General features: G+C 42.6%; 1 protein-coding gene across 31 annotated transcripts in view; it reads left to right on the forward strand.

The window, feature by feature from the left end:
* Positions 1–23843, forward strand: part of STIM1 (stromal interaction molecule 1) — a 113728-nt gene that overhangs the window by 39491 nt on the left and 50394 nt on the right. For 16 of the 31 annotated variants that reach the window (XM_068930930.1, XM_068930906.1, XM_068930924.1 and 13 more), the window contains 3 exons: positions 7277–7410; positions 18594–18708; positions 23384–23495. In XM_068930930.1, the coding sequence (XP_068787031.1) occupies positions 7277–7410; positions 18594–18708; positions 23384–23495 (361 nt within the window). Of the gene's footprint in view, positions 1–7130; positions 7183–7276; positions 7411–18593; positions 18709–23383; positions 23496–23843 lie in introns of those variants that run through there. The other 15 variants (XM_068930933.1, XM_068930915.1, XM_068930923.1 and 12 more) reach the window with 3 other exon arrangements.

Consider the following 23843-nt stretch of genomic DNA (forward strand, 5'->3'; position numbering starts at 1 on the left):
TGTTGCCTAAATCCTGGACAGACCACTTGGACAGACATGGTTTGGCACTTAAGAGTTGTTATGTGGTTATGAGAAAGTTAATATGCATAAAACCACTTTCCTTTTAAAATAAAATCATGTTTCCTTCTTATACTTTGAACTTTGCTACAGTGTTGCTACATTAATTGCTATAATAATAAGCATAGGCTCAGAGCAAGATGATCATGTAATATTTTGGGAGACGTTTTGCTTGCTTACGTTTTCCTTCTGAAGTAAATTCCAACGGCAATATAAATGCAATAACTATCCCATTTTCTTGCTCCCTTTCATTGAGCTCTGTGTGATTATTGTAGAAAAGACACAGTCCAAAGAGCTGAGCTAATTTTGCTGTAACTACAGAGAAAGGGCGGAAGGAACAAATTCTTACAGGTTAGGAGAAGAAAACCAAGTCTACTATGTAGATCAATGTTAGGGCATCACAGAATTACACAGAACGGCCAAGGTTGGGAGGAACCTCTGGAGATCATCTAGTCCAAGCTCCCCTGCTCCAGCAGGGTCACCTAGAGCACGTTGCCCAGGATCGCGTCCAGGTAGGTTTTGAGTATCTCCAAGGAAGGAGACTCCGCAACCGCTCTCTGGGCAACCTGTTCCAGTGCTCTGTCACCCTCCTAGGAAATAAGTTTTTCCTCATGTTCAGATGGACCTTCCTGTGTTGCAGTTTGTGCCCATTGCCTCTTGTCCTATTGCTGGGCACCTCAGAGAAGAGTCTGGCCCCATCCTCTGGACACCCTCCCTCCAGATATTTGTATACATTGATGAGATCCCCTCTCAGTCTTCTCTTCTCCAGGCTGAACAGTCCAGCTCTCTCAGCTTCTCATCGTATGAGAGATGCTCCAGTCCCCTCATCATCTGTGTAGCCCTCCGCTGGACTCGCTCCAGGAGCTCCACGTCTCTCCGCTGGGGGAGCCCAGCACTGGACACAGTAAACCCATCCAGTAACCTATGTAAAGACCCTGACAACTTCCTCTCCCTTTCCAGTTAAAAACAACCAAATTACCCTAGATGAAAAATTAGTTCACCCTGATTACTGTGAAGTAAGTTGAAAATCTGGAGTCCTCCATGGGTCCCCAGGCTGCCTCAGAAGACAGGAATGAAAGAATGGAGCTGTCCTGCCCCACCCAGGCAGGGACACATGGAGTTAGCCTTCACAACTGCTCTTGCTCACACCCTGCCTACCCTATTGTTGTCACCTGTATACTGCTTTGGGTTGCTGTGTGTTGTTGTATTGGACATTTTCCCCAGGTCCTACTGCAGGCTTCGTGCCTTCGGGCGACTGTTATCTTCACTTGCTTCCTCCTGCAGCTGGCCTTGAGCAGCATGAAAGAGAGAATAGCCTGGCTGAACAAGGAGGAAGGAAGAACTTTCCTGGCTCACTAATTGCTTCTGATTACCATCTTGTAGGGTTCCTGGACGTATTCCCTGGCCATATATGCAGGCAAGAGTTAGTACAGAATAAGCTTCCAGTTCTTTGTGAAGCCTACTGAATCTGTACATGATGCTAGGATTGCTTCTCCAGGAATGCACGAGTCAATCTCAGTTATCCCCTCTGTAAGTCACCTTATCACACAGTAAGAGAGGGCAGCATCCCAGTGCTTATTTTCTTCTTCTTCACTTAATTAATACAGAGAATCAAAATTTTAGATGGAGCCTACTGACTAGTGTGCTAAGCAGAGTATTTGTTATGCTAGACCTAAAAGGAAAGGTCTTGTTCAGATTCTGGTTCAGTGTTGGGAGCTGATGTGGCGTGAGAGCTTGGTGTCCAGTGACTGGAACGCATTGATTTATTGAAGAAGTGAGGAATCATTGCTTTCATCATCAACGGAATGATGCTAATTCTTATGAACATCTGATGAGTGTGGTGTTTTCTGAGGCAAATTTGAAGGAATATGGCTTGGTCAGTTCCGGATAAAATACCATTTTTTCATATAAATTAGCAAAGGATGAATGGACGCCCAAAGGTCTGCGAGGTAATTTGGATGAGAGAGAGAGAAAATGTCTGTCAATTGTAAGTTAATTTGGTAGGCTGGTGGTTGAATCTTTGCATTTGGGAATAACAGTAAGGCAGGCTGTGGCCTCTTCAAGTGTCCTGATGCAGGGATGCACAGTGGGCCTCATTTTTTCGAAGCTGAACCATTTTATGTTTTCCACTGTTCATTTACAGCTGTACATGGTAAAAGGAGGAGACTGTGCCCATATTTTTCTTTCTTTTTATAAATAATAAAAGCAAATCTATAAATTCAGCCCAAATTATGCCAGTTTTAGACCTGGTCTTGATTTTCACATTCATGGAAGTGGCCTGATACAGAAACAGTTTTTCACTGATCACAGCATCCTAAAAAGAAGCTATCAAAGAAAACACAACCCCAAACCCTGAGTGGCCAGATAGTCAGGCTCGGTCATATATTAAGTTATTGTGTGGGTGCCTCGTGTATGTTACTTAATGTGTTCCTCAAAGTCAAGGACGAGGGAGATCTGAGAGCACCTCACAGGAGGTGGTGCTAATGATCCTGAGGACCCTGGACAGAGGGTAGTATTGCATTCCTGGTGATGGTAGTTTTTGCACTTCTGCTGTTTGCCTGCCTCACACCGCCTGGAAGGCAGCTTCCCTTGCAGCCGGCGTGCCAGCGCGGCCCTCCGCGGCTCGCGTCGGGTGGCTGTGCCGTGCAACCTCCTCTAACTGGCTGGGAGCGCCAGCTGGCTTAAGAGCCACCAGCTGGCCACTTCTGAAGTGTGGCTTCTTATGACTGTCATAATTAATATTTGTGTTAATACCGTCTTATTCTGTTTGTAGTGGTTATATCCCTGTGAGGTGATGGAACTTTATTCTGTCTGTGAGAGAAAGACCTCACTTGAACCTTTTCTCTAACGACTTTACTTGTGGATTGATGCAGAATTCCTGTTACTGTTGGTCAGCCAATTTTACGCAGGTGGGAGTTTCTTCTGGTGAGATTTGCTATTGCGTGTTTTTTTCAGACATGTCATAATACTTGTTTTCCAAGCAAATTTAAGAAATAGCCTTCCTTTTATTAAAGTATCGATATGCACTCTGCAAAGCTATTTTCAATGTTGGGACAAAAACAGGTAAGAGCTGCTGTGGTGGTATTATCTACTTGGTCAATAATACCTGATGCGCGTGTGCGTGTATCGTGTGATTTCTAGTTGATGCTATTTTACAGCAGTAGATTAATCACATGATTTAATGCTGGGAGAAGACGTGCCTTATAATCTATTTTCCTTTGAGTGTCCCTTAAAGGGATGATCTGTTTTCCATACTAGAGAGCCTGTTCGTGAAAAACTGCTTTTGTAACAGAAACATGTACTGTCCCTTCATGAATATCCATGTGTCTGTGGATCTTATCAAAGCAATTCTTAGTCTAAGCCCAGTTTAGAGAAGAGTGCTATCTGGGTTATCTGAAAGAAGCAGGTGTCTAATGCTCTGTGCTTAGTAGTGTGAGTATTTGTTGTGCTTTTTCTTTAAAGCATAATTCGCATAATATATACTTGAGTAAAGTAGGGTGGAATTACCAAACCTGTGGCAGCTATGCGGAGCAGAGGCTGTGGGCAGGTATTCCCACCCTGCCAGCGAGCGGCATCTGCTCCCGTATCGTGAGCAAGCTGAAGTCCCCATTGGAATGGTTTCCTGATCGTATTGCTTCAAGAAAAGAACTTTTTTGGTAAGAACAGGTCTTGTTCTGATCTGTTAATGTGTATGATCAAGGTCCTTGTACTAAAGCCATATACAGAAATTAAGATGATTGTGCCGATTTAGTTAAATGTACCTACGTTAGAGGGTTTACAAGCTGCTCTAGCAATTTTTACCTTAGTGTTGTAGGTTAGACTTATTTTATCCTCCTTACAAAACTTTAAAGGATAGACCAGATCTGGAATTTTAGGGCAATTCTAGTTTTTGAGATTTTTGATCTATAATTTCGGTCTTTCCTGAGAAGTGATCAGTAGTCTGGATTTCCTGTCTCAGGGAGCGCACACATTTAGGGTAGGAGGGTAGCAGGAGGAGAAACAATTATCCATACTTAATCGTTGATGCCTGCAAAGTGTAGATAGGTTTGCATATTTAATGATGGCAGTTTTTAGCTTGCGTGCCTCAGGTGAAGTTGTTTACCTAATTTACAAATAAATGTTGGGGTGGTGCTTTAGCAAGTGTCTTGAGGATATCACTCTTGTGTGGAGCACTGAACGGTGATCATCTGTTAAGGTCTCCTGAATGTAATGCGTATGATGATCCTCGGTGAAGGTGAAACTTTGAGAAGTGCGCTTTATTAGAAAAACAATGGGACTTTCATTTTATAGTTTATGGCTATATTATGCATTGGCTTATGAAATTAGTTGAGTATTTGAAACATACTAGTGTCAGACTATTTAAGATCTTGAAAACGTGTGTGTATGTAAAGAAAAAAAGTTAAATATTCATTTTCAGGCATGAGAAATAATGGATACAAGTAGAATACCTTTGAATATAATGCACAAGTATAATACATGATTTGAGTAATACGCTGGCATTTTGAAAGTGTTGCTGCAGAATCCTGATCTAAGTGTTTTTGAGAGACTTTGTTAGGTAGAGTATGAATTTGAAGTACGTAATTAAATCTGCTGTAGATAAGGTTAAAATTAAAGTCCTGATCCTTGTCCTATGTAACCCAAAAGAAAAATGACAACGTTTTATTCAGCCTCCTGATTAGGGGTATGTCATACTCGCCCAGCTGGTTTGCAGAGGTCCCTCTGAATGGCAGCCCAGCCCTCCGGGGTGTCAGCCGCTCCTCCCAGTCTCAGCACCTCCCGTCCCCCAGGACACGCTCCTCTTCTGTGCGCGTTGGACTGTGGAGAGGAGACCAGGCAGGAGCTGTTCAGGGGGAGAATGTTTCTGCAACTGCTCTTTCAGCAAGTAACCGCTTTGCATTTGACATAAATGGAAACGCCCCAGCTCTAGCTGTTGTCCCAGTGACTGGGAGGCAGGAAGGTCCCCTGCAGTGCTTCTGTGCACGACACCATGACCGTGCCAGTGCCTGAAAAGCCGATGAACCCAGGGTGCAGAGGGAGCCAGGCCACGCAGGAGGTGCGGACACCAAAGGGCTGTGTGATCGTGTCCTGCTGCCTGTGCCGCTCGCTTGGAGCTAGGCTCAGAGCGTGGGAGGTTTCTGGTTTAGGTAGCTGCTGCACTGAAGATCTCTCCTACTGCTCCTGCCCTTTAGTGCAGGGACATAAGCCAAGGCATAGAAGATCACTAGTTAAAGCTATATCCACAAGGAAATCTGCTTTGCGTTTATATGGTGTTCTATCTCTAGTTTTTTACTGAGGTCTTACAGATATTTGTAAACGGGTAAGGTTTATGGCTGAAGGTGCACTAAGTTAAGAAACTTTGGCAGATGGCTTTACTGTAAATTGCAAATATCCACTCGGTGTAGCTTGGCCTGATCATCTGGTCTTGTATGGTCACTTCAAATGCCGATGACTTAGTGGTGAAACGGCATTCTTATTTGTTGATCTGCTTTGGTCTGGCAACAGGCAAGCACATTCACTGTCCTTGTTCCTCGTTTCCCTTCTGCAGTGGCAACATGTTTTCCTGTAGTAACGCACTACTTGCAGGAGCAAAACCTGTGCCTGACCAGCTGTATACAGTACAGTTAGGTGTATGTTTGTGTAAGTAGTTTAGCTTAGATTTTTTTTGTGTGTGTGTGTATTTTTTTTTCCTTTAACCAATCCATAGTGATTGAGGAATGGGGTTCCATGCTAAAATCTGGAAAAGTGCATGATGTCAGCTAACACCACTATTTTCTTTATGGGAAGCTCTATGGTTGTAGATGAGATAGATGCTACTAGCGTACTGGCCTGGTCGGGTAAATCCTTCCTTCCACAAGCAAATTGATTGAGTGGATTTTTAAATAAGGTAGGTAAAATGTATTCTGTCAGAACCTCTATTTAATATACTTTTTTCCTTCTTTTAGATTTTTTATCCCCTGTAGGGATGGTATGGGATCTGCTAAAATAAAACTAAAATAATTTTTAAAAATGTATGTGAAGTTAGTGTTCAAAATCTTTCAGACAGATAGTGGATCTAACTAATGGCTAATTGTGTGCAGACTTAACAGATAGGTGAATAAATTCAAATAGTTGGATTATTGTTTTTGGTTAGTAAGGTGAGTGAGTGTGTTTTCACAAAGACGGAGACAGCGTGTATAGCAGCAGTAGAAAATCCCTCTGCTTTTCCCATGAATAAGCTTGTTCTGTGTTGAAAGGATCATCTTAGAGTTAGAATGGGATTTGAGCTCTTAAGCAATTTAGACTTTCCTGCTGAAATTCTTAGGTGTTCTGTCTGAATTATTCTTGTTTTTTTGAGTGAGACCCTTTTAATGAGAACTGTAGGAAAAGCTGTAAAACTCGTTTCACAGTGGTCTCAGAACAGTTACCACTGGATAGTTCTGATGTAGTATCTGTGAAACAAGAGCTTTTCTTAATGCATGTCATAAAAAGACATTTACCTTTGGGAGATGTTTTTCCTGCGTTGTCAGTTTGCAGAGCTGTGGTGGCGAGTCGCCCCTTGACGTGCAGCGGTACCGTAGAAGGAGTGGGTGAGCGGAGTTTGGTGTTTAGATGAACTCAGGCATGCAGAAAAATTTAAAGTGTTAGTTTTGAAATGTAGAAAAATAGACAAAAACAAGACAATCTATTTCATAATTAGGAAGAAGGCTAACTCTTTTTAACTGACGTATTTATATAAACATACAACTCTTTTCTCCCAAAACGTCCTACCTAGATGCTGTGCCAATACTAACAATACCCAAATGAGAAATGAAGCTCGTGAAACAGGAGACAAAGCGTAATCCTACAGTCTTCCCGTTTTCCTCCCTCCCAGGAGAACATGATAGGCACCGTATTGAGGAGACATGTCCCTGACCCTGGATGGAGAATGCCTTAGCTCTAATACCTGCACACTGAGCACTTCCTTTTGTTACAGAACAGGAGGTCGGTGGAGGTGGAAATGCTGAAGAACTTGGCTCAAAGAAGAATAGCCTTGACTAGGCCGTTGATCGATCCTGCCTTGTTAGAATTAGAAATTTCATGGGAATCTGGCAGTTACACTTCATCCTACCATGACTGAAAACACTGAGATACTTTCTCAAGTGTTCAGTAAGCAGTTTTTCAAACGTAAGATGCTTAGTGAGAAAACGAGATGGAATTTCTTTTGGTGCAGGCTGCCTAACGTTAGTGTTTTCTCCCAAAGCAGAGTTCTGCCGAATTGATAAGCCCTTGTGTCATGATGAAGATGAGCAGCTCAGCTTTGAAGCTGTCCGCAACATACACAAGCAGATGGACGATGATGCCAATGGCAATGTGGATGTGGAAGAGAGTGATGAGGTTAGTGTATAACGACTTTTATGTTCTTCTCTCACATAGTATTCTGCCTCTGGAGAGGGCCTAGGAGGACTGTTCTGTTATGGGTAATGGCAGATTGAAAGTGGAGCCTGAAATTCAGCTGTTCGAAGTCTTTTTGTTGGCTGCCTTTCTCTTTGTCTAGCAAAGAAAGCAATGTTCCTTCCGTCTTGATCCAGGTTTAGTGTGTGTGATTTTTTTTTTTCCTCTGTGATGGATTTCTATCCGCTTAATCTTTTTACACACAAGCTATAGCAGTTTGTTCTAACACTGAAAGACACCAGTAGATCTGTTTACATGAGTGACTGTTGTTATCGCCTCATTCCTTTCTTTTAATCCTGGAGGTGGGAAGCACGTCTGACTCTGATCAAGCCTCCCTTTGTAATGTCGTTGAACAAATTTACTGGCTGTTGTCCCTTCACATTATAGTTTATAGTATTTATTACATTCTTTGATCAATCCAGCTGGAAAAGTTACAGTATGTTTTTGCATATTACAGAAAAAGGAACGAATCTGTGTTGTCTTGGCCTTTGAGATTTTAGCTAATGACCTCATTGAAGAGAAATAAAGTTCTTGACAAAGGAAACTGTTTTCTTACGTAAGGGTCAATAGAAATAGTGACTACTCTAAAAGAGAAAGCTCTTTATTATTTGTAATGTGGCCTCAATTGCATTTGATGCTCATTTGCTAGGCTCTCTTCAGGGTAGGGAATTCTGTCAGGTAAAGAGATTGGAATCTGAATAAGAAAAGCAAAATATTGGAAATGAAAACAAAGACTGGTGAAATGATCTGCTGACAGTCAAAAGATCTCAGTTTTCCTGATTCCTCAATCCATAGCAAAAGCACTGGCAGGATAGCGATATGTTGCATGTCCTAGCCTTTCCACTAGACTCAGGTGGACAATGTATGTCTCTGGAGCTACGTGAGTTTCCCGAATGGTTGAAACATAGATCTTGTGCCAAGTCCACGTCATACGACTGGAGACTGGACTGTACTAGGAGCAAGGGCTGTTGAATAGCCTGAATTCTTGGCTGTGGAAGGAAATGAACCAGGAGCTGCCGAGATGGCTGCTGTTGATTGTCGTGGTGTCCAGTCTGTGCCCATTCAGCAGATGAATGGTGAGACTTTCTGCCAGCCATTGTGGTGGTGCTCTCCTAAGCCCTGGAAGTACGCGCTGTGTATCTTGTGGCATTTGACTGAATGAAAATGTAGATACATATTTTTAGGCTCGGGAAAAATGGCCAGTGGTAGAACCTGATATAATCTGGATGCGTGTGTGTTCGTTCTTAAGAAATGACAAAAATGTGACCTGCTGTTTCTGAACCAACAGGCTTGATTTTTTTCTTCCTCTCTCCTCTCGTTCTGATGTGTGTGGCAAACTTATGGCACATTTTAAAATACTAGCACCTACATAGTGCTGTCTGTTGAAAACTCTGTACAGTCACAAATCCTTCACAAACCCTTCTCTAGCATGCGTTATTCCCAGTTCTCAGATAAAGAGACTGAGGTCCAGGGAGGTTAAATTTCCTGCCTAAGTGAATGCAGCAGTTCAGTTTATTGGGCAAATCTAACCATGACGAGGCCCCTGTTGTTTTTTGGGAAGGTTACTGTCTCCAGAGAGATGGCACAGTAGCCTAAAGCACAGAACAATATTAATGGGGAGTCAATGATGTGCTCCTTGCTGGGTGGATTCATTTGTCTGTTCTCTTGTTGCAGTGCCCTTCCCACTGTCTAAATTCTACTTTGTTGAGTAGTTAAAACAAATAAAAAGCTTCTAATTGCATTTCCTAAAATTAAATATTTTGCCTTTTGGCAGTTCTTTGCTTGGCGTTGCTTTGGAGCTTTAACTCCGGCTCTCCCACTGACTCGCAGAGTAGCCTGAGGTAAATCAGTTCACTTGATACATCCAGCTCAGCCATTATTAAATTGATAAGCCTCATGTTGCTAGGGTTGAGCATTAAGTAGCACTTTTTATGACGCTTGGAGCAAATCTTGCCCTCTGTGTAGGCTAGGTGATAGCTTTCTGTACATATGCTAGCAGTATTATCGTGTTCAAAGTCTTGGTTCTTTGGTTTTATTGTCAGTTCATTTCGTTGTATGGCTATTACCTCTGTACGAGTAATAATTTTTTTCTAGAAGACTTCCAAATCACTGGCTTCTGTAATTACTAATCTGTCTCGAAACCACTTATTTTTCTGTCAGTTCAGACAAATGTCCAAGCCCTTTGCATCATTTGTCTTGGTTATGGTTTTATGTGTGTGTATTATCCCTTCCTGTTCCTTAGAAATACAGGTGCTAGAACTGTATTGTTTAGCTTGTCGATCAGATTGTGACATTTTCCTGTTATGAGCTCTTGCGTTGGCTCCCTCTTTATCGAACGTTTAAGTATGAATGTCTAAGTAGTGTTTCCCATTGCGTCTCCCATTGCGACCTCTCACGCTTTGCACTCCGCTTCCTTGACACCAATTCCCATATTTCTCTTTGCCTGCATGTACTCCTTCACCCTGCTCATCAGAATGGAGTTTGTCATAGTATTCCTCTCCAGCTCCCTTCTTAAGATCCAGTTTGTCCTGCCGCCTGCAAGGAATTAGCCAGCTAGAATAGCTCCTGAAGCTGATCGGGGAAGCTCTGCGGTCCTGCCCCAGGGCCTGCGCACGCTCTCTGAAGTTATCCCAGCCTCCTTCCCGTCCCAGCTTCCTTCCCTTTTCTCTCTCCCGGTGTTTCTCTGTTCACCCCTTCTGTCAAGTTTAATCTTATTTTGTGAGCTCTTTGGAATAGGAGTCGTGTCTCAGTGGCATTTAGGGGAGTCTGCAGTTGTCACAAGCTTCCTAGCGAAAAAGGCAGTTGTGTCTGTTAGAAAGACAGGGGGAAGATGATACTTCTGATGTTTAATGAGAAATCTTTCTTCCATTACTTATGCTGCTAATGGTTGGATACAGGAAATTTGAAGAAGTAGATAAATGTGGAATTTTTCATATGAAATAGTAAAAGTTCATTCTGGCTAATTGAAGTGGCCGGTGGTAATTGGTTTCGTATGCAGAGTTTACCTGGATCAAAATGCTTTTGAAAGGATATGGCAAATAATAGCATTCTCTGGAAAAGCAGGCTTCTTCCTGTAATTATTTGTGCAGTCCAACTCCTGGACATCCCGGGCTCAGTAGCTCGGCGGTAAGAAATGCTTTCGTTGTCCCATGTGTTTGCCGCCCGCCTGGAAGCTAGCAGGGGCGCCAAGTTAGCTCTCGCTTCGCGGCCTGGTTGCGCATTCCTTTCTGCTGCGACAACTGCTGGAGGTAAGCCTAGATCCTCTTCTCTTACGGTCTGCACCAAGGGCTGCTAATAATACTGATAGTCCGATTGTCTGGCTCTTCAGTTCTCTGTCCCTGCCCAGCGCCCGGGACCCAGGGGGTCGCAGGCAGCCAGCCTTTTACATGTCAGGAAATACTGCTCAGTGGCAGGGAGAAAAGCTTGGATTTGCAGAGCCCAGCACTGCTGGGGCAAAGATGTGGAACGGTTTTATCACTTTTTCTTCAGTCTGTAACTGAGTTTTGTTTCTGGGTTTGTCTTTGTCCATGCTGGCATGTTCAATACAAAATTTCGTAAGTTCTGATGTGCCTTTTTAGTTTGCTTTATGAAATGACATCTCAGATCCATTTTGGAGGTCTCGAGACGTGCATGTCGGTCGGAATGAATGAAGGCCATTTTTCAGCAGAGATGTCTCTGTACGAGTCCAGAGATGAGGGGGATGGAAATGGCTATATGTTTTCCTTTTCAGATGTAGTGAGTGGACAGACCCTAGTGCAAATTTGGCAGGCTGGTGCCTCTTCTGCTCCCAGCTTCCCGCTTCCCCTGCTTACTCCCCAAGCCTAGAGAGCTGCTCCATGTTTTCCTCACCGTTTGAACAGAAAAGCAATTTTTTACCATAGTGAGAAAAGTCAGGGTGAATCCCAGGAACCCGCCCCTCAGAGTGTCCCATCCCAAACTTGCAAAGTTTTGCCTTGCACATTTTAAGGAGGTATAATCTGTTAACGTGTGGCGCAAGAGTGCTGTTTTTCATGGCAAGCTCTTTACATTGGAGCTAAACATTAAACTGAACCCAGGAAGAAGCAGAAACCTCTGCAGTGTGAGGAACAGAGATGGGACCCTTGGTGCTGCCGTTGCCAGTGAGTCGTCAGACAAAGTCATTCTGCGACAGCTGTAACGGCAGAACGGCCGTGTGGGAAACCGGCCACGTGCCACCGAGCGGGGATCGAGCCCGGGCCTGGAAAAGGTGGAATAACTCACGAGTCCTGCCTCTGATGGAATCGAGAACCGCTACAGCACCATTGCTCTGGGCTTGCCGGAAGCAGCTGAGACCCAGTAAGCGATCGTGAAATTTATACTGATTCAGTTCCAACGCAGTCCACAGCAAGGTCATGCGTATGTAATTCATAAAAGAAAGTAAGAAAATCCCCGTAGTTATTGTATTTGTTCTTTTCTTCCTGTTAGCCTACTGCTTTTCACAAATGACTCATGACCGTCTTAGGGTCAAAGATGGAAAAAAATCACCGTTCCGAACATAACATAGTCAACATTTTACATACGTATTTTTTCTGAGAATTGAAGGTGCATTTTCTTTTAGACTTTAACGAGCATACTGTGCATTTTGTGTGCAACTGTTGCTTTATGAAAAATATTTGTCTGTGTGATTAGGTCTCTACAGCTGACAGCAAAATAGTAGTTATACCTGTTTTACATATGGACAAAATGAAATATTAGAGTGACCCCAAGTTATATAATACAGTTGCAAGGTTTACCGCTGCTATGCTTGAAACTTATATTAGTGTTAAAGTTTCGTGGAATTAAACTTTCAATAAAGACTTTGAAGCCCTTGGAGAACATATTTTGGGAGTATTTCTTGGCGAGTCAGCTACTGTTTGTTGAGTTGTTGTCCCCCTGTTCTTCAAGGTTAAAAGGTCTGATCCCCCCCCGCCGCCCAGTCCATGCATAATACACTGTAATTATGTTTTAACTCTCTGTCTTTGGTTGTGGAACAGCTGCTGTAGATACTATTTGAAAGAATGTAGGAGGCTCAAATTTAAGCCTTTTATGGCTCTTACATTTAATCTTCATATTACACTTGTTTTCTCAGCATATGCAGCGCTCTGATCTCAGGAGTCAGAGTGCAGAATGCCATGGCATACTCCCTTTCCATAAAGTTTCGCAGAAAATGATGTATAAAATGCAAGGAAATTGTGTATTATAATAAATCGGTGATACTTCCCTGTCAGCACAGACCTTAAGAGCAAAGGCTTTGCATGGGTAGACACACAACTGAGCAAGCTGTAAGGGTCTCCCCTGCCAGCGACCTGAAACAGCGGCCCTAGAGCTAAGTGGCTGCCGGTGTCCATCAAAGGACCGGAAAGCTAACTGCAGCTTATGTCAAAACATAGGCTCTGACAGAGGCTAGGAGAAGTTCTCTAGGCTGTTTTGGATCACAGTATCGTAGGATAGTGCAGGTTGGAAGGGACCTCAGGAGGTCTCCATTCGGCGGAGGATACTAGTATAAAAGTAGAATGGATTGTAATACCATACCGCAAATGGTTATTTTGGGTAGTCTACCTTTAGTTTAGGTTGATGCACATGAAGCTTTTCTCTTTTATAAGTAAATTTAAGTCAGAATTCTGCAATGAAACGATCTAATGTCTTTATTATAGACCAGAATGCAGTGGTAGTTGATCAGTCTTCACGCAGATAGGTTGAATTGAGTTTAATGAGTTGCCTGGTAAGCCACACATTTCCACCATTTGTCTTTCTATTGATCTTACATTAATTTATTTAATAGTACTAATACTCTGTTGAGGATAAGATTGAGATAGTTTTGAAGGTTGGTTTTAATCACCTCTTCTCCAGAAGCATTTGTATGCCTTGGCAGAGACTGTGAAGGTCTCACAAACCTTAGGTCATAGAAGTCCTTGCTGAAACACCCATCCACACTGCTTGTTCCGTCCTTGTGGTGAGTCTGCAGCTAGAACCTGCAAAGAACAGAGGGGACACTTGCCATAGTCTGCATGCTTAATTGCGAAAGACCAAGCTTTTTGCTTTGTTAAAAGGTGTTTCTCTGTTCAGTTGAGAGCTTTGTAGTTGCATTTATTATTTTGGCCTTTTTCTTTTGGGGAAGGGTTATGAGCACACATTTTGTTTGGATTAAAAGACCTGACTGGAGAGAGAGAGAGCGAGAGAGAGCGCGAGCGCGATATCATAACTATATTCTTTTAACATTTTAATTATAGGTAAGGTAGGTGAAAACGTGTCCAACAACTTTATGCTGTCCTTAAACCATCACTGCATTTTTCCTTTCTGGAAGTGAATTTTCAGTAAAGTTTAAGATGGCACCAGTGACCCCAATTAAAATGAAAGAACTCTCTCTCTCATGGGGAAATCTTTTAATTAGTGATCTAATTCTGATCTTCGTATTCACTCAAAAGGTAGCTCCAGCTGTTTAGGGGCAACTCTGTTTTAGGATTAAATTGACAAATTGCAGCCTCTGAGATGCTTTTAGCCTGCTTTCACAAGGAAACGAGGTTTTTGTTACTGCTCATCTTCTCTAACTTTTCATCCTATTGTCTTATTTAGTCACATTAGTGAGAACAAGATTTTGCGAATAAGAAGTTTCCTGCAGCTTTCATGAAAATCGGTGGCTCAGAAAAGACATTAAAATTAGCGTACTCACTGAAGGAAGAGGTGTATTGTGAACTCTGCAGTTACTTAGTCTTTTTTGGTCATTTACCACTTACATACTAATGAGTCAGTGCATGCGTGTCACCTCTTGCCCGTACGGTAGTTGATATTAAGGAAAGATGATGACATTTAGGGAGGAGAGAATTCAAGTATGTGGGAGGGATCTGAAGGCTCTGTGGGGAGATGCAGAGAACGTGCGGGTAGTTGCAGTTACTGCAGATTAAAAGACAGAGAAATCTCCAGAAGATCACGCTTCAGAGGTTTTGTTTGCTCATGGAACTGCTCATTTTTGAGTATGCTTGCAGCCACTGAGACAACTGGTTTGTGTATTAACCAAAGAATATGTGCAACCCCAAGTCCTTACCCCTGTTAGAGTGGAGAAGAATCTACTGGTCGCAGTATTTGGCAGCTGGAGAAATTCTCTCGTGTAGAGTTAAATGTGGGTCCCTGTGTTTAAGGGAGTTAGATAAGCCTGAGATGGTTCTGTAATGGTTTCTTCTGGAGGTGCTGCGTCCTGGTGCTTCAGAGCGCACGGTGTCTCTAGTGCTTATTGCTGCGAAGGAAACCTGAAGGACCGGACTGCGCGTGAGCGGTGGGTCGTACTGGGTCTGAGACTGCAGCTAGCCAGAGGCGATACTTCTGACGGCGGTCATGCAAGCAGGGGCTGCGTGCACTGTTCAGGAGGAGGAGGAGTGACTGAGGTGAAGATACGACAGAGATGTCTAAGATGCATTTAAAGAATGGATGAGTGAAGTGGTGAATGAAGATTTAGTATCCCTTAATTTCATTTGTATTGCCCATCGTTTTAACTTACTAGGTAACATATTTAAAACAAATAAAAGGAAGTATTTACCGCATAAAACGCAGCTAACTTTGTGTAATGGGCTGTTGTTGAGGTCAAAACTGCAAATGACTTGAGCCGTACTTAGATATATTCCCCCTCCCCCTGCCCCATTGCGGTAATTCCCCTGGTTGTCTGTACAGAGACCTGTTTGCTCCCAAGTGCAAATACCTCTTCACGGCAGCATTATACTGTTCGTTATCTGCTCTTTTTTTCTCATACGCCTGTAGAAGAGGTTCTTAAGCAAGTGGGAAATTCCTGAAGGATGTGCAACAGCTGGTTTTTGTGTGAGTGTTGGGTAATGTTAAATAATTCTTATATAGAGAAATCAGGTAAATTATAAAAGAAAACTTAACAATGAACAGTAACTACTGACTCATTCTTCCTGTAGTGATCACTGCTCGTGTTCGTTGTTTTTTGCAATAGTGATTCTGTTGATCATTGATCCATATGAAAGCAAGATGTTGATTTCATCTTTCATTGAACTTGATGCTGAGGCGTCTTGTTGATTATATTCTGTTATCACAGAATCACAGAACGGTTGAGGTTGGAAGGGACCTCTCGAGATCATCTGGTCCAACTCCCCTGCTCAAGCAGGGTCACCTAGAGTAGGTAGGTTATCCGAGACTTGGTCAAGTTGGCTTTGAATATCTTCAAGGAGGGGATCAGCAGTCTCTTTTTAATGTTTCAAAGTGTACTTTTAATGGTTTGTAAGTAGGTCAAGATTTGTGCAGTGTTTTTTTTTTTTTTTTTGCCTGATGTTTTTGGACATCTGGGAGTCCTATGATTATTTTATATCTATCTGTACTAACATATACAAAATGTGTGTGTTCAGTACTGTAATCTCTGTATGTGAAATCTCTGGGGAGTCTCTCCTCTGGAAAAAAAATTAAAGCTACACAATTTAAAATCGGAAAATTGTTTATGCAATAGATTGTAACAAATACGGCTTGATAGCCACCGATGGGACTTTAATATAGTAGAATTCATCGAGTGCTGATGGGTAGCTGAAGAACTCTCCTTTAGCAGTATGCATGTCCGATGTTAACAGATGTGAAGATAGCATGTCCAAAGTTGCCATACCCAGCTCAGCTGAAAAACATCCTTACATTTTCTAATGTGATGCAGCACAGCGTCATGGAAAACAGAGCTGAGAAGGACCACAGGACACCTTCAGGGATCCTCCCCTCTAGGCAGGATCAGCTCTCTATACACACCGTTCTAGGCACAATTTGACTAACTTGCCGTATTTCTACTTTTCTTTTCCTGCTGTTTTCCACAGAAGACAGTAAAAGGAAAATCACTTTTAGCGTTTCATTGAACTTCCATGTGTGCAGCCCAGCTGCCCCGACTCCCTGAAGGCGTCGCGTTGTGCCGCTGCCTTCATGCCGACAGCGGGCAGAGGGAGTCGGGTTAGCAGTTTGCCAGAGGAATTGATGGCCTCACCCTGCATCCTGGTTCCAGCTTGCTTGTAGAGATGTTCCCGTTCCAGCAACACTGTCCCCTTCTGAGAGTCCTTGGAAGTTTGTTTTGGTGATAGTGCGTTGAAGGAAAGCTGAAAGAGATCACTTTTCCTTTCTGCGCTCCCTGAGCTAAATATACAGAGCAACAGCTGATCCCTTTCATCCCTGTGGGAGTTCGCAGCCGCTCTAGCAGCACGCTGTGGTAGCACCAGATGACATTGCTGCATTCCCCTGTAGGTCACAAGTTAAAGGAGTGCGAGAGAGAAACCTGGCCTCTTGCCTTGCTCCCGTGTCAGGCCCGGCGCTCTTGCCAGCTCGCAGCGCTCGGCCCTCTCTGCAGGGCCGGCCTCGAGCCGCCCTGGCGTAGCTGTGTAGGCTGGGCTGGAGCGAACTGCAGGGAGTAGGAGATGTCACATGATGGTTTGGTTTTACTTTCTCATTTTCAGGGTTTCTGTCTTCAAAACCTGAAGGTAGCTCAGCCGAGGTTCTTCAGCGGCAGCTCAGCAGAGCTGTTCAGCACGAAGAACGTGGTTTTCAAAGTGCCTTGCAGCGTGGCGAAGTACTCGGGCCAGTCGGAGTGTTTTTAGAGGACTAAGGGAAGGTAAAGGTTTTTAAGCCTAGGCAAAGCCCGAAATGTCAGCGGGGTTTGTTTGCAAGATGAGAAAAGGCTGGAAAGCAAGAGGGCAGACAGGTGAAAAGCTCAAGCTAGGAGTAACTGCAGATGGCTGTGGTAGTGCTCTGAACGGGTTCGCAGAGCCTAGAAAGTTAAAATTTACACAGATATTTGTAATACCCTACCTAATATTGAAATAGTATCTTTTATGTGTAGATGACTTTTTTTATATAATTCTGTTACACTCTTCAACTTAAAAGGCTTGTAATAAAGAATTCCACATGTTAATCACTTACTGGATTAATTCATAATATTTCCCAAAAAAGAGGAATTTAAATATAAATTTGTCTTTCAAGTTTCTTGAATATGTTAGGCAAAAGGTAAGCTGAGTGATCATCTTTCTTTTCTTCTGTTTGATTTTTACACGCTCTGCTTTCCTCGCATCGCCTGGCCTCCTCCTGTGTAGTACAGTGTAGTCTCGACTCTTGTTAGTCCTTCTCGCTCTCCCTTGAACTTGTTTCAAGCACCTGATAATTTTGTTCACTTTTCTTTTACGTCTTCTGTTTCGGAACTGCCTTTTCCTGAGATTGGAGGGAGATGGGAACAAAAGAGAACACTTTACTCTGACCGATGTGTTCCCGGAATGAATTGTGAATTTTATGTGCTGACGTTAGTGACAATAAGTTGTTTTTTTTTTTTTTTAGTGGCTCATAGCTTACAGAGCTAGCTACGCTACCAAGACAAAGGTCAGGTAGTAACTCTCTACGTAGTACCTACGTGACCGTTGTGGGAGTACTGGCACCTCGTCTTATACTGACCTGTCGGAAAAGGACTTTGAAAAAAATGATCAGAAAAGAACAGGAAGAATGACTTGAAGGCAGGAAAATATGTTTCTCTAAATGAGAGACTTAAGAACATGAGGACAGCTTTTTTACCGGGAGGGTGACTGAGCACTGGCACAGGCCGCCCAGAGGGGTTGTGGAGTCTCCATCCTTGGAGATATGCAAAAGCCACCTGGACGTGATCCTGGGCAACGTGCTCTGGGGACCCTGCTGGAGCGGGGGGGGTTGGACTGGATGATCTCCAGAGGTCCCTGCCAACACCACCTATTCTGTGATCTGTGAAGTGCATAAGGTGACTTGCGTATTGTCAGTGTGGCCCAGGGAAGAAATCTTTGCTGGCAGAGGGCTGCTTCACCTAGGAAAAAGAAGAGGGACTGAAATTTTAAAACTGGAAGTAGAGATAAACACATTCAAACTAGAGACAAGCTTCTGGCTTTAACAGATGATATTATTTGTTGGAACAACTCACCTAGGGAGGTGATGTAATTTTAATCTCTTAGAGCTCTGAATAAAGACCAGCGGTTTGAGAGAGATGCTTCATCTCAGACTGTTACTAGGACTTTACCATAGAAATTATTATTTGAAGACCTGTGGCTGTAATATTAAGGAAGACAGGTGAGAGATTTTTAATGTTCCTCCTCTCTCTAAAAGCTGAATCAAAAGAATAATCCCACTGTTTATTCTTCTCCTAGTTCTTGAGGGAGGACTTGAATTATCATGACCCAACAGTCAAGCACAGCACCTTCCATGGCGAAGACAAACTCATTAGTGTGGAAGACCTTTGGAAGGCCTGGAAGACATCTGAAGGTAAAAAACAAAACAAAACAAAAACAAGCAAGCAAAACAGAATCTCTCTCTCCCCTGCCTCCCCCAACACACAGACAGACGCGCACCCCTTGCTATATAAGTGGGAAACAATTTGAATTCCATGTGACAGCAGTGTGTGTGTGTACGTCCCAGGAAAAACATTCTTATTCTGCCTTTACGGCCTTTTACAAGTATTTCTTCCAGCTTCCTTTTTCTGTGCCTTCCAGATTTTGTTGCTCTTGTTACTTTTTCTCTTCCAGCTGTTAATTCTGACACCTAAATATGACTATAGAAATATAAACTGTTGTCAGAGCTGAAAACTTTCATTGCTGGTGCCCCTGTAAATGTGTGCTGAAACAAAGCCAACATGCTGTCCTATTCCAGGTTCTCCTGTAAGTCTCCAGTCTCACCTGATATTTTTATGGGGTAGTAGCATCCTAAATATTAGAGCTGCGTGAGAGTTTTCCTATAGATCGTGTTTCCATTAGAAGATACCATTTTCTGAACCTCGCGTGTTCCTTAATCTAGTGGAAAGAAAGTAGATCACGTCCTAAAACTAAAAGTGGAGATAAACACGTTCGATGAAGAAATAAGCTGCAAGCTTTTAAGAAATGGTATTACTCTTTAGAGTAGCTCACGTAGGGAGGTGGTGGAAGTTTAATCTCTTTTAGTCTTGAAACTTCCTAAGGCTTCTAAATCTTTACAGAAGCTTCAAAGTACCCCAATAGCTGCTCTGCGTGTAGGGTGCCCCGCACTTTGCGTTTTGCATCACTGGCTGTTTCCAGGCATCGGGAAAGTGTCAGAAGTGGTTAGGGAAAGGCATCATGTCTCTTTTTTTTTTCCTGAATAGAATTTAGCAATTTTCTGTTTTGAGAGATCCTGAAACTGATTTTTCTTTCTTCTTTCTGTTTTAGAAACTTTGCTCTCAAATTTTAGGCTTCATACAGAATGGTATTCTAAGTTAAGATCACTAGTAATAAACAGAAAAAGCTTCAGTGCCTTGAAAATGAAAGTATGGGGGAGAGTATAGAAGGAGTGAAAGTACACTTTTGCAAAACTTAGGTGCATTTACTGTGTTGACTGTAGAACGTGTTGGTGTTTTGATTCAGATCACTTGGCCTTTTCATGTATTGGGGTCAGTTTTGTGATCTGTGACGTAGACTCTCTCTGCCAATGGCTGTACTTTACTCTTCCTTTTGTGCTTTCCTTTTCTCTTCCTTATGCATCTTATCATGTTGCTCTCAAGACCCGGAACATTTTTCGCTTCAGATATTTTTAGTTGCCAGTGTTCCCTTTACTTCTGGTCTTTTCTCTTCCCTCTTTCCTCCAAAATAAGATAATCTTATCAAAACACTTTGCTTGAAAAATTGGATACGAGTCTTTTGACCACTTCATCAACTCAGAAGCTTTCCATTTCTCATTTATGTCCTGTTCCTTTTGTATTTGATTTGTCTGTCTTAGACTTTGAATTATGTAGTGGTAGGATGTATCCGTGTTTTCCAAGCACCGTGTAGCTCTGTGGCTGGAAGTATGTTATAATTCCTCACAATCCCTGACATACTAAATGAATTTTTAGCTACAGCATTTGAAAGGCTGTTTGAAAACAAAGTGATTCTGTACGTGATTCTGGAATTGTTTTTGCAGGATTAGAATCGCAGTCCCATGGCAATGGGCAGGCCGTATGTTTAAAATTCTTGTCCAAACCACTTAAAAGTCAGAACGACACCAACAAATCAGTTTGTCTGGCGTGTTCAAGGAAGGCGTCATGTTAGAAATTCTATTGTACTGCAGTTTACAGATGACTTTGCCTGAAGTATATCTTCATGTCAGTTGAGTAAGCATAAAAGTCATTATGGGATGGTGGAGAACATCTCACGATACTCTCCGTGTTCCTTAATTACTAAATTGCTCTTGCTCTCTTCCTGTTCCTGAAATACATAGTAAGCATCATTCTTGGATTCTGTGGCATACTTTTTCTACTCTTATTGGATTTAATTAGCACTTTGTTTTTCATTCTCAGCATTCTTGATATCTAGCTAATAAAATAAATTATTAGTTTCTAAAGGATAGTCTCATGGAGTCTGATCTTGGATTCTGAACTTTGGTTTTAAACTAGTAGAATTAGACTCCTAGAAAAGGGTCGGCCCTCTCCGTGGAGTTACAAAAAGTAGCTTTGAAAAAGCACTATAGAAGTCTGTCGTTAACTGAGGTCCAGAACAGATATACTCCTTTTCAAGTTAAGTGATTTTTTTAACCTGCCATTGCTGTAGTTCCTGGTCCATATCTGTAAAATAAAAAGTTGTTTCTGCCCCTGAATTATCAAAAAAAAAAAAAAAGATTGTGATGCTTTCACAACATGTAGGATTTGATGTGTAAAACCTTCAATAAGTTTGGCTCTACAAAGCTCTTTGAAGTAAAGGATCGTCAGTGGATGAGATTCAGAATAGGTAAACTGTTTATCTTTGTACTGGGAAGATCCAGTCCCCACCCTGGTTATGGGGAGGTTCAAATCCTCCCATTCAGACTTGGAGGAAAGCTGCAGGTGGCTGAAGGCAGCATTGCCAGTCATTCCTCCTGTGCAGGTGAGTCCCCATATCAGAGTCCCGTAGCTGTGAAGGGACCTCCTGAGGTGCCAGCCTCCTGCTCAAAGCAGGAACGGTACGAGCAGGCCGCTCAGGGCCTTGTCCAGCCCTGCTGAGGCTTTTTTCCAGCTTAGGATTTGAAAGGACACTATCCCAAGGATGGGGATTCGTTAGTGGGAATGACTTGGTCTTCATAGCACTCCTCCTCCCGCAGAGTCTGCCCTCCCTCTTTGCTGGCTAAAAGTGCTGCTCTCTGAAAGGTTTGTGCATGAAAACTGAGGCAGAGGAGGATCTGAGCTCTGAGCGTGAATGCCTTCTGTAGTTAGCTCTTCAACAGCAGATTCTGTACCCAGATTAACATCAATTTTTATATCTTGAGGTGGACTCTGATACTTCATTCCAGACCTCATGACATTTACTAGTAGGGATTAGAGGCTTTGACCTTAACACTCGGTTCTTCAGAGCTCATTTTGATTTCCGGTTCCCTTGGGCACCGTTCACATTTCCCAGTTGCTAAATGTTCAGTGACAACTAGCGCGTGATGTCAGCTCTGCCCAGCCTGGTGTGGTGGAGCGCCGCTGCCGCTGCTCCTGGGCTGTGGGCAGTACCACTGTGTAAGGAATGTGCTTCCACAAACTCGGCCCCTGCCTTTCCCGGACACCTTCAGTTTTGCTGTGTTGCTTATGGCAACAGAAAATTAGTTTCCCGTAGTTTGTGGGCCTGTAACTATAGGGAATTTTTTTAAACTAGTGCAGTTTCCTGGCTTTGAGTTTGCTAACGTGTATCTGTGAGTCATCTTGCAAGCTTACATGAAAATTACCTTTTTTTTTTTTTAATCTTACTACTTTTTACTTAACTCTTAGTTCCTATCAAACAGCCAACAGCGTTCTGTCATCTTTCTGTTGAAAGCCTTTAGCTTATTTGAGCGAGCTGAGAGATATTTCTCGTATTTGTGGGACAACTCATTGCTGGCATTTAAAAAGTGTCCCACCGACTCTGATTTTGGAGCTTTACGTATCATCTAAGTGTCCAAGTTGAACTCCCTCAAGTCAAGGCACTTAGATTTACAATTAATGTCTTTGAATGCTGCGAAACTCCACAAAATGTTGAGGCAACTATGGAGATAAGTTCACCTGGTTCCCCTCTGGCTGCTGTACGCCGTCTGGCAAATCACTTTCTCAGGCTCTTTACAACTGTTTTCTTAGAGCGTTTCTGCACGTGCTTTTTCTTTTTTCTTTGTCTTTTTTTTTTTTTTTTCTGACAAAAAAGACAAAAGACTCATGGTCAAAAGATCTGGAGGAGTTAGTGAGACTTGCAGAGCATGTAGTCAGATATGTTAACTGAATTTACTAGTTCTGTGGTTTAGGCGTGCAGTAGGAGAGAATGTACTTTGTTGGGAGCAATGAGATAGAAGCAGTATCATTAGAATGATAGAAAATGGGTAATAAAATAGAAAATAGAAAAAGGTGATTTTACTTATCATCTGAGAATACGTTGAATCTTGTCTCTTCAAAGAATCTCAGCCTCAGGCTGTTCTTATGACGTTATAAACAGCTGCCTATGACTCCAGATTCAGAAAAGGCAGTGGCAGTGAAGCTTTGCAAATAACTACCTTAGGCATTCTTGTTTATCTGATGGCCTCATTGCATGTTTTTCTTTCGTGAGCTATGAGCACAAAAAATCAATCACCTTGAAAAGTTTATTGTCAGAGGCTGCTGTTGGGAAAGCACCAGTTCTTATGCACTCTATGCTGCTGTCTGTTTATGCTAAACCTGTAGCAGATCATCATGTATATAGAACAGACTAGCAAAAATAATCCCACAAGGCCGCCAGGTAGAGGCTGAGAACCTGTAAGTATTCCGGTAGGGTTATTGCTTCTATAATAGTCTGCAAGATTTAATGCCTTTCCCGTTTCATTCCCTACTTAATAAAAATGTGTCTATTTAAACTCTGCAGATATTTTTTATTTGCTAAAGGTGATAGGAGAAGTATATCTAGTGAAGCTACTTGTTATGCTGGTATTGCTGGCTTGATGATTTCAGTTGCTTAGGAGAAATATTAAGCTGCTTGCTTGTTTTCTACCTCTCCTACAGTGTATAATTGGACAGTTGAAGAAGTGGTTCAGTGGCTCATTACCTACGTAGAGCTGCCACAGTACGAAGAGACCTTCAGAAAGTTGCAGCTGAGTGGACATGCCATGCCCAGGTCAGTGCTCACTGCATTGTCTTATTTTCCTCTGGGATGTATGCCAGAGAGAAAAACAGATTTTAGGTGGCTCATAACATCATGTGAAATTCATCTATGCGTACACAGCCAAGTATAATACTTGCTCCACTGCAGTTATGTTTTGAGGATTTGGCTTTGCACTAATCTTCTCTGCACTAATCTTCTCTGCAGAGTGTCTTGCACTAATAATCTCTGCAGAGATTTTAGCCATAAGTGAATGTGTATCTGTTGTGGGTGAAAGAAGTTGCAGTCTGAATTGTGTGATGGTAAATGTTGTTCTTGATGGTTGGTATCCTAGACTTCATCCAACGGACTATCTATGCCTGA

Source organism: Struthio camelus, chromosome 1 (assembly GCF_040807025.1).
Source record: "Struthio camelus isolate bStrCam1 chromosome 1, bStrCam1.hap1, whole genome shotgun sequence".
Lineage (NCBI taxonomy): Eukaryota > Metazoa > Chordata > Aves > Struthioniformes > Struthionidae > Struthio > Struthio camelus.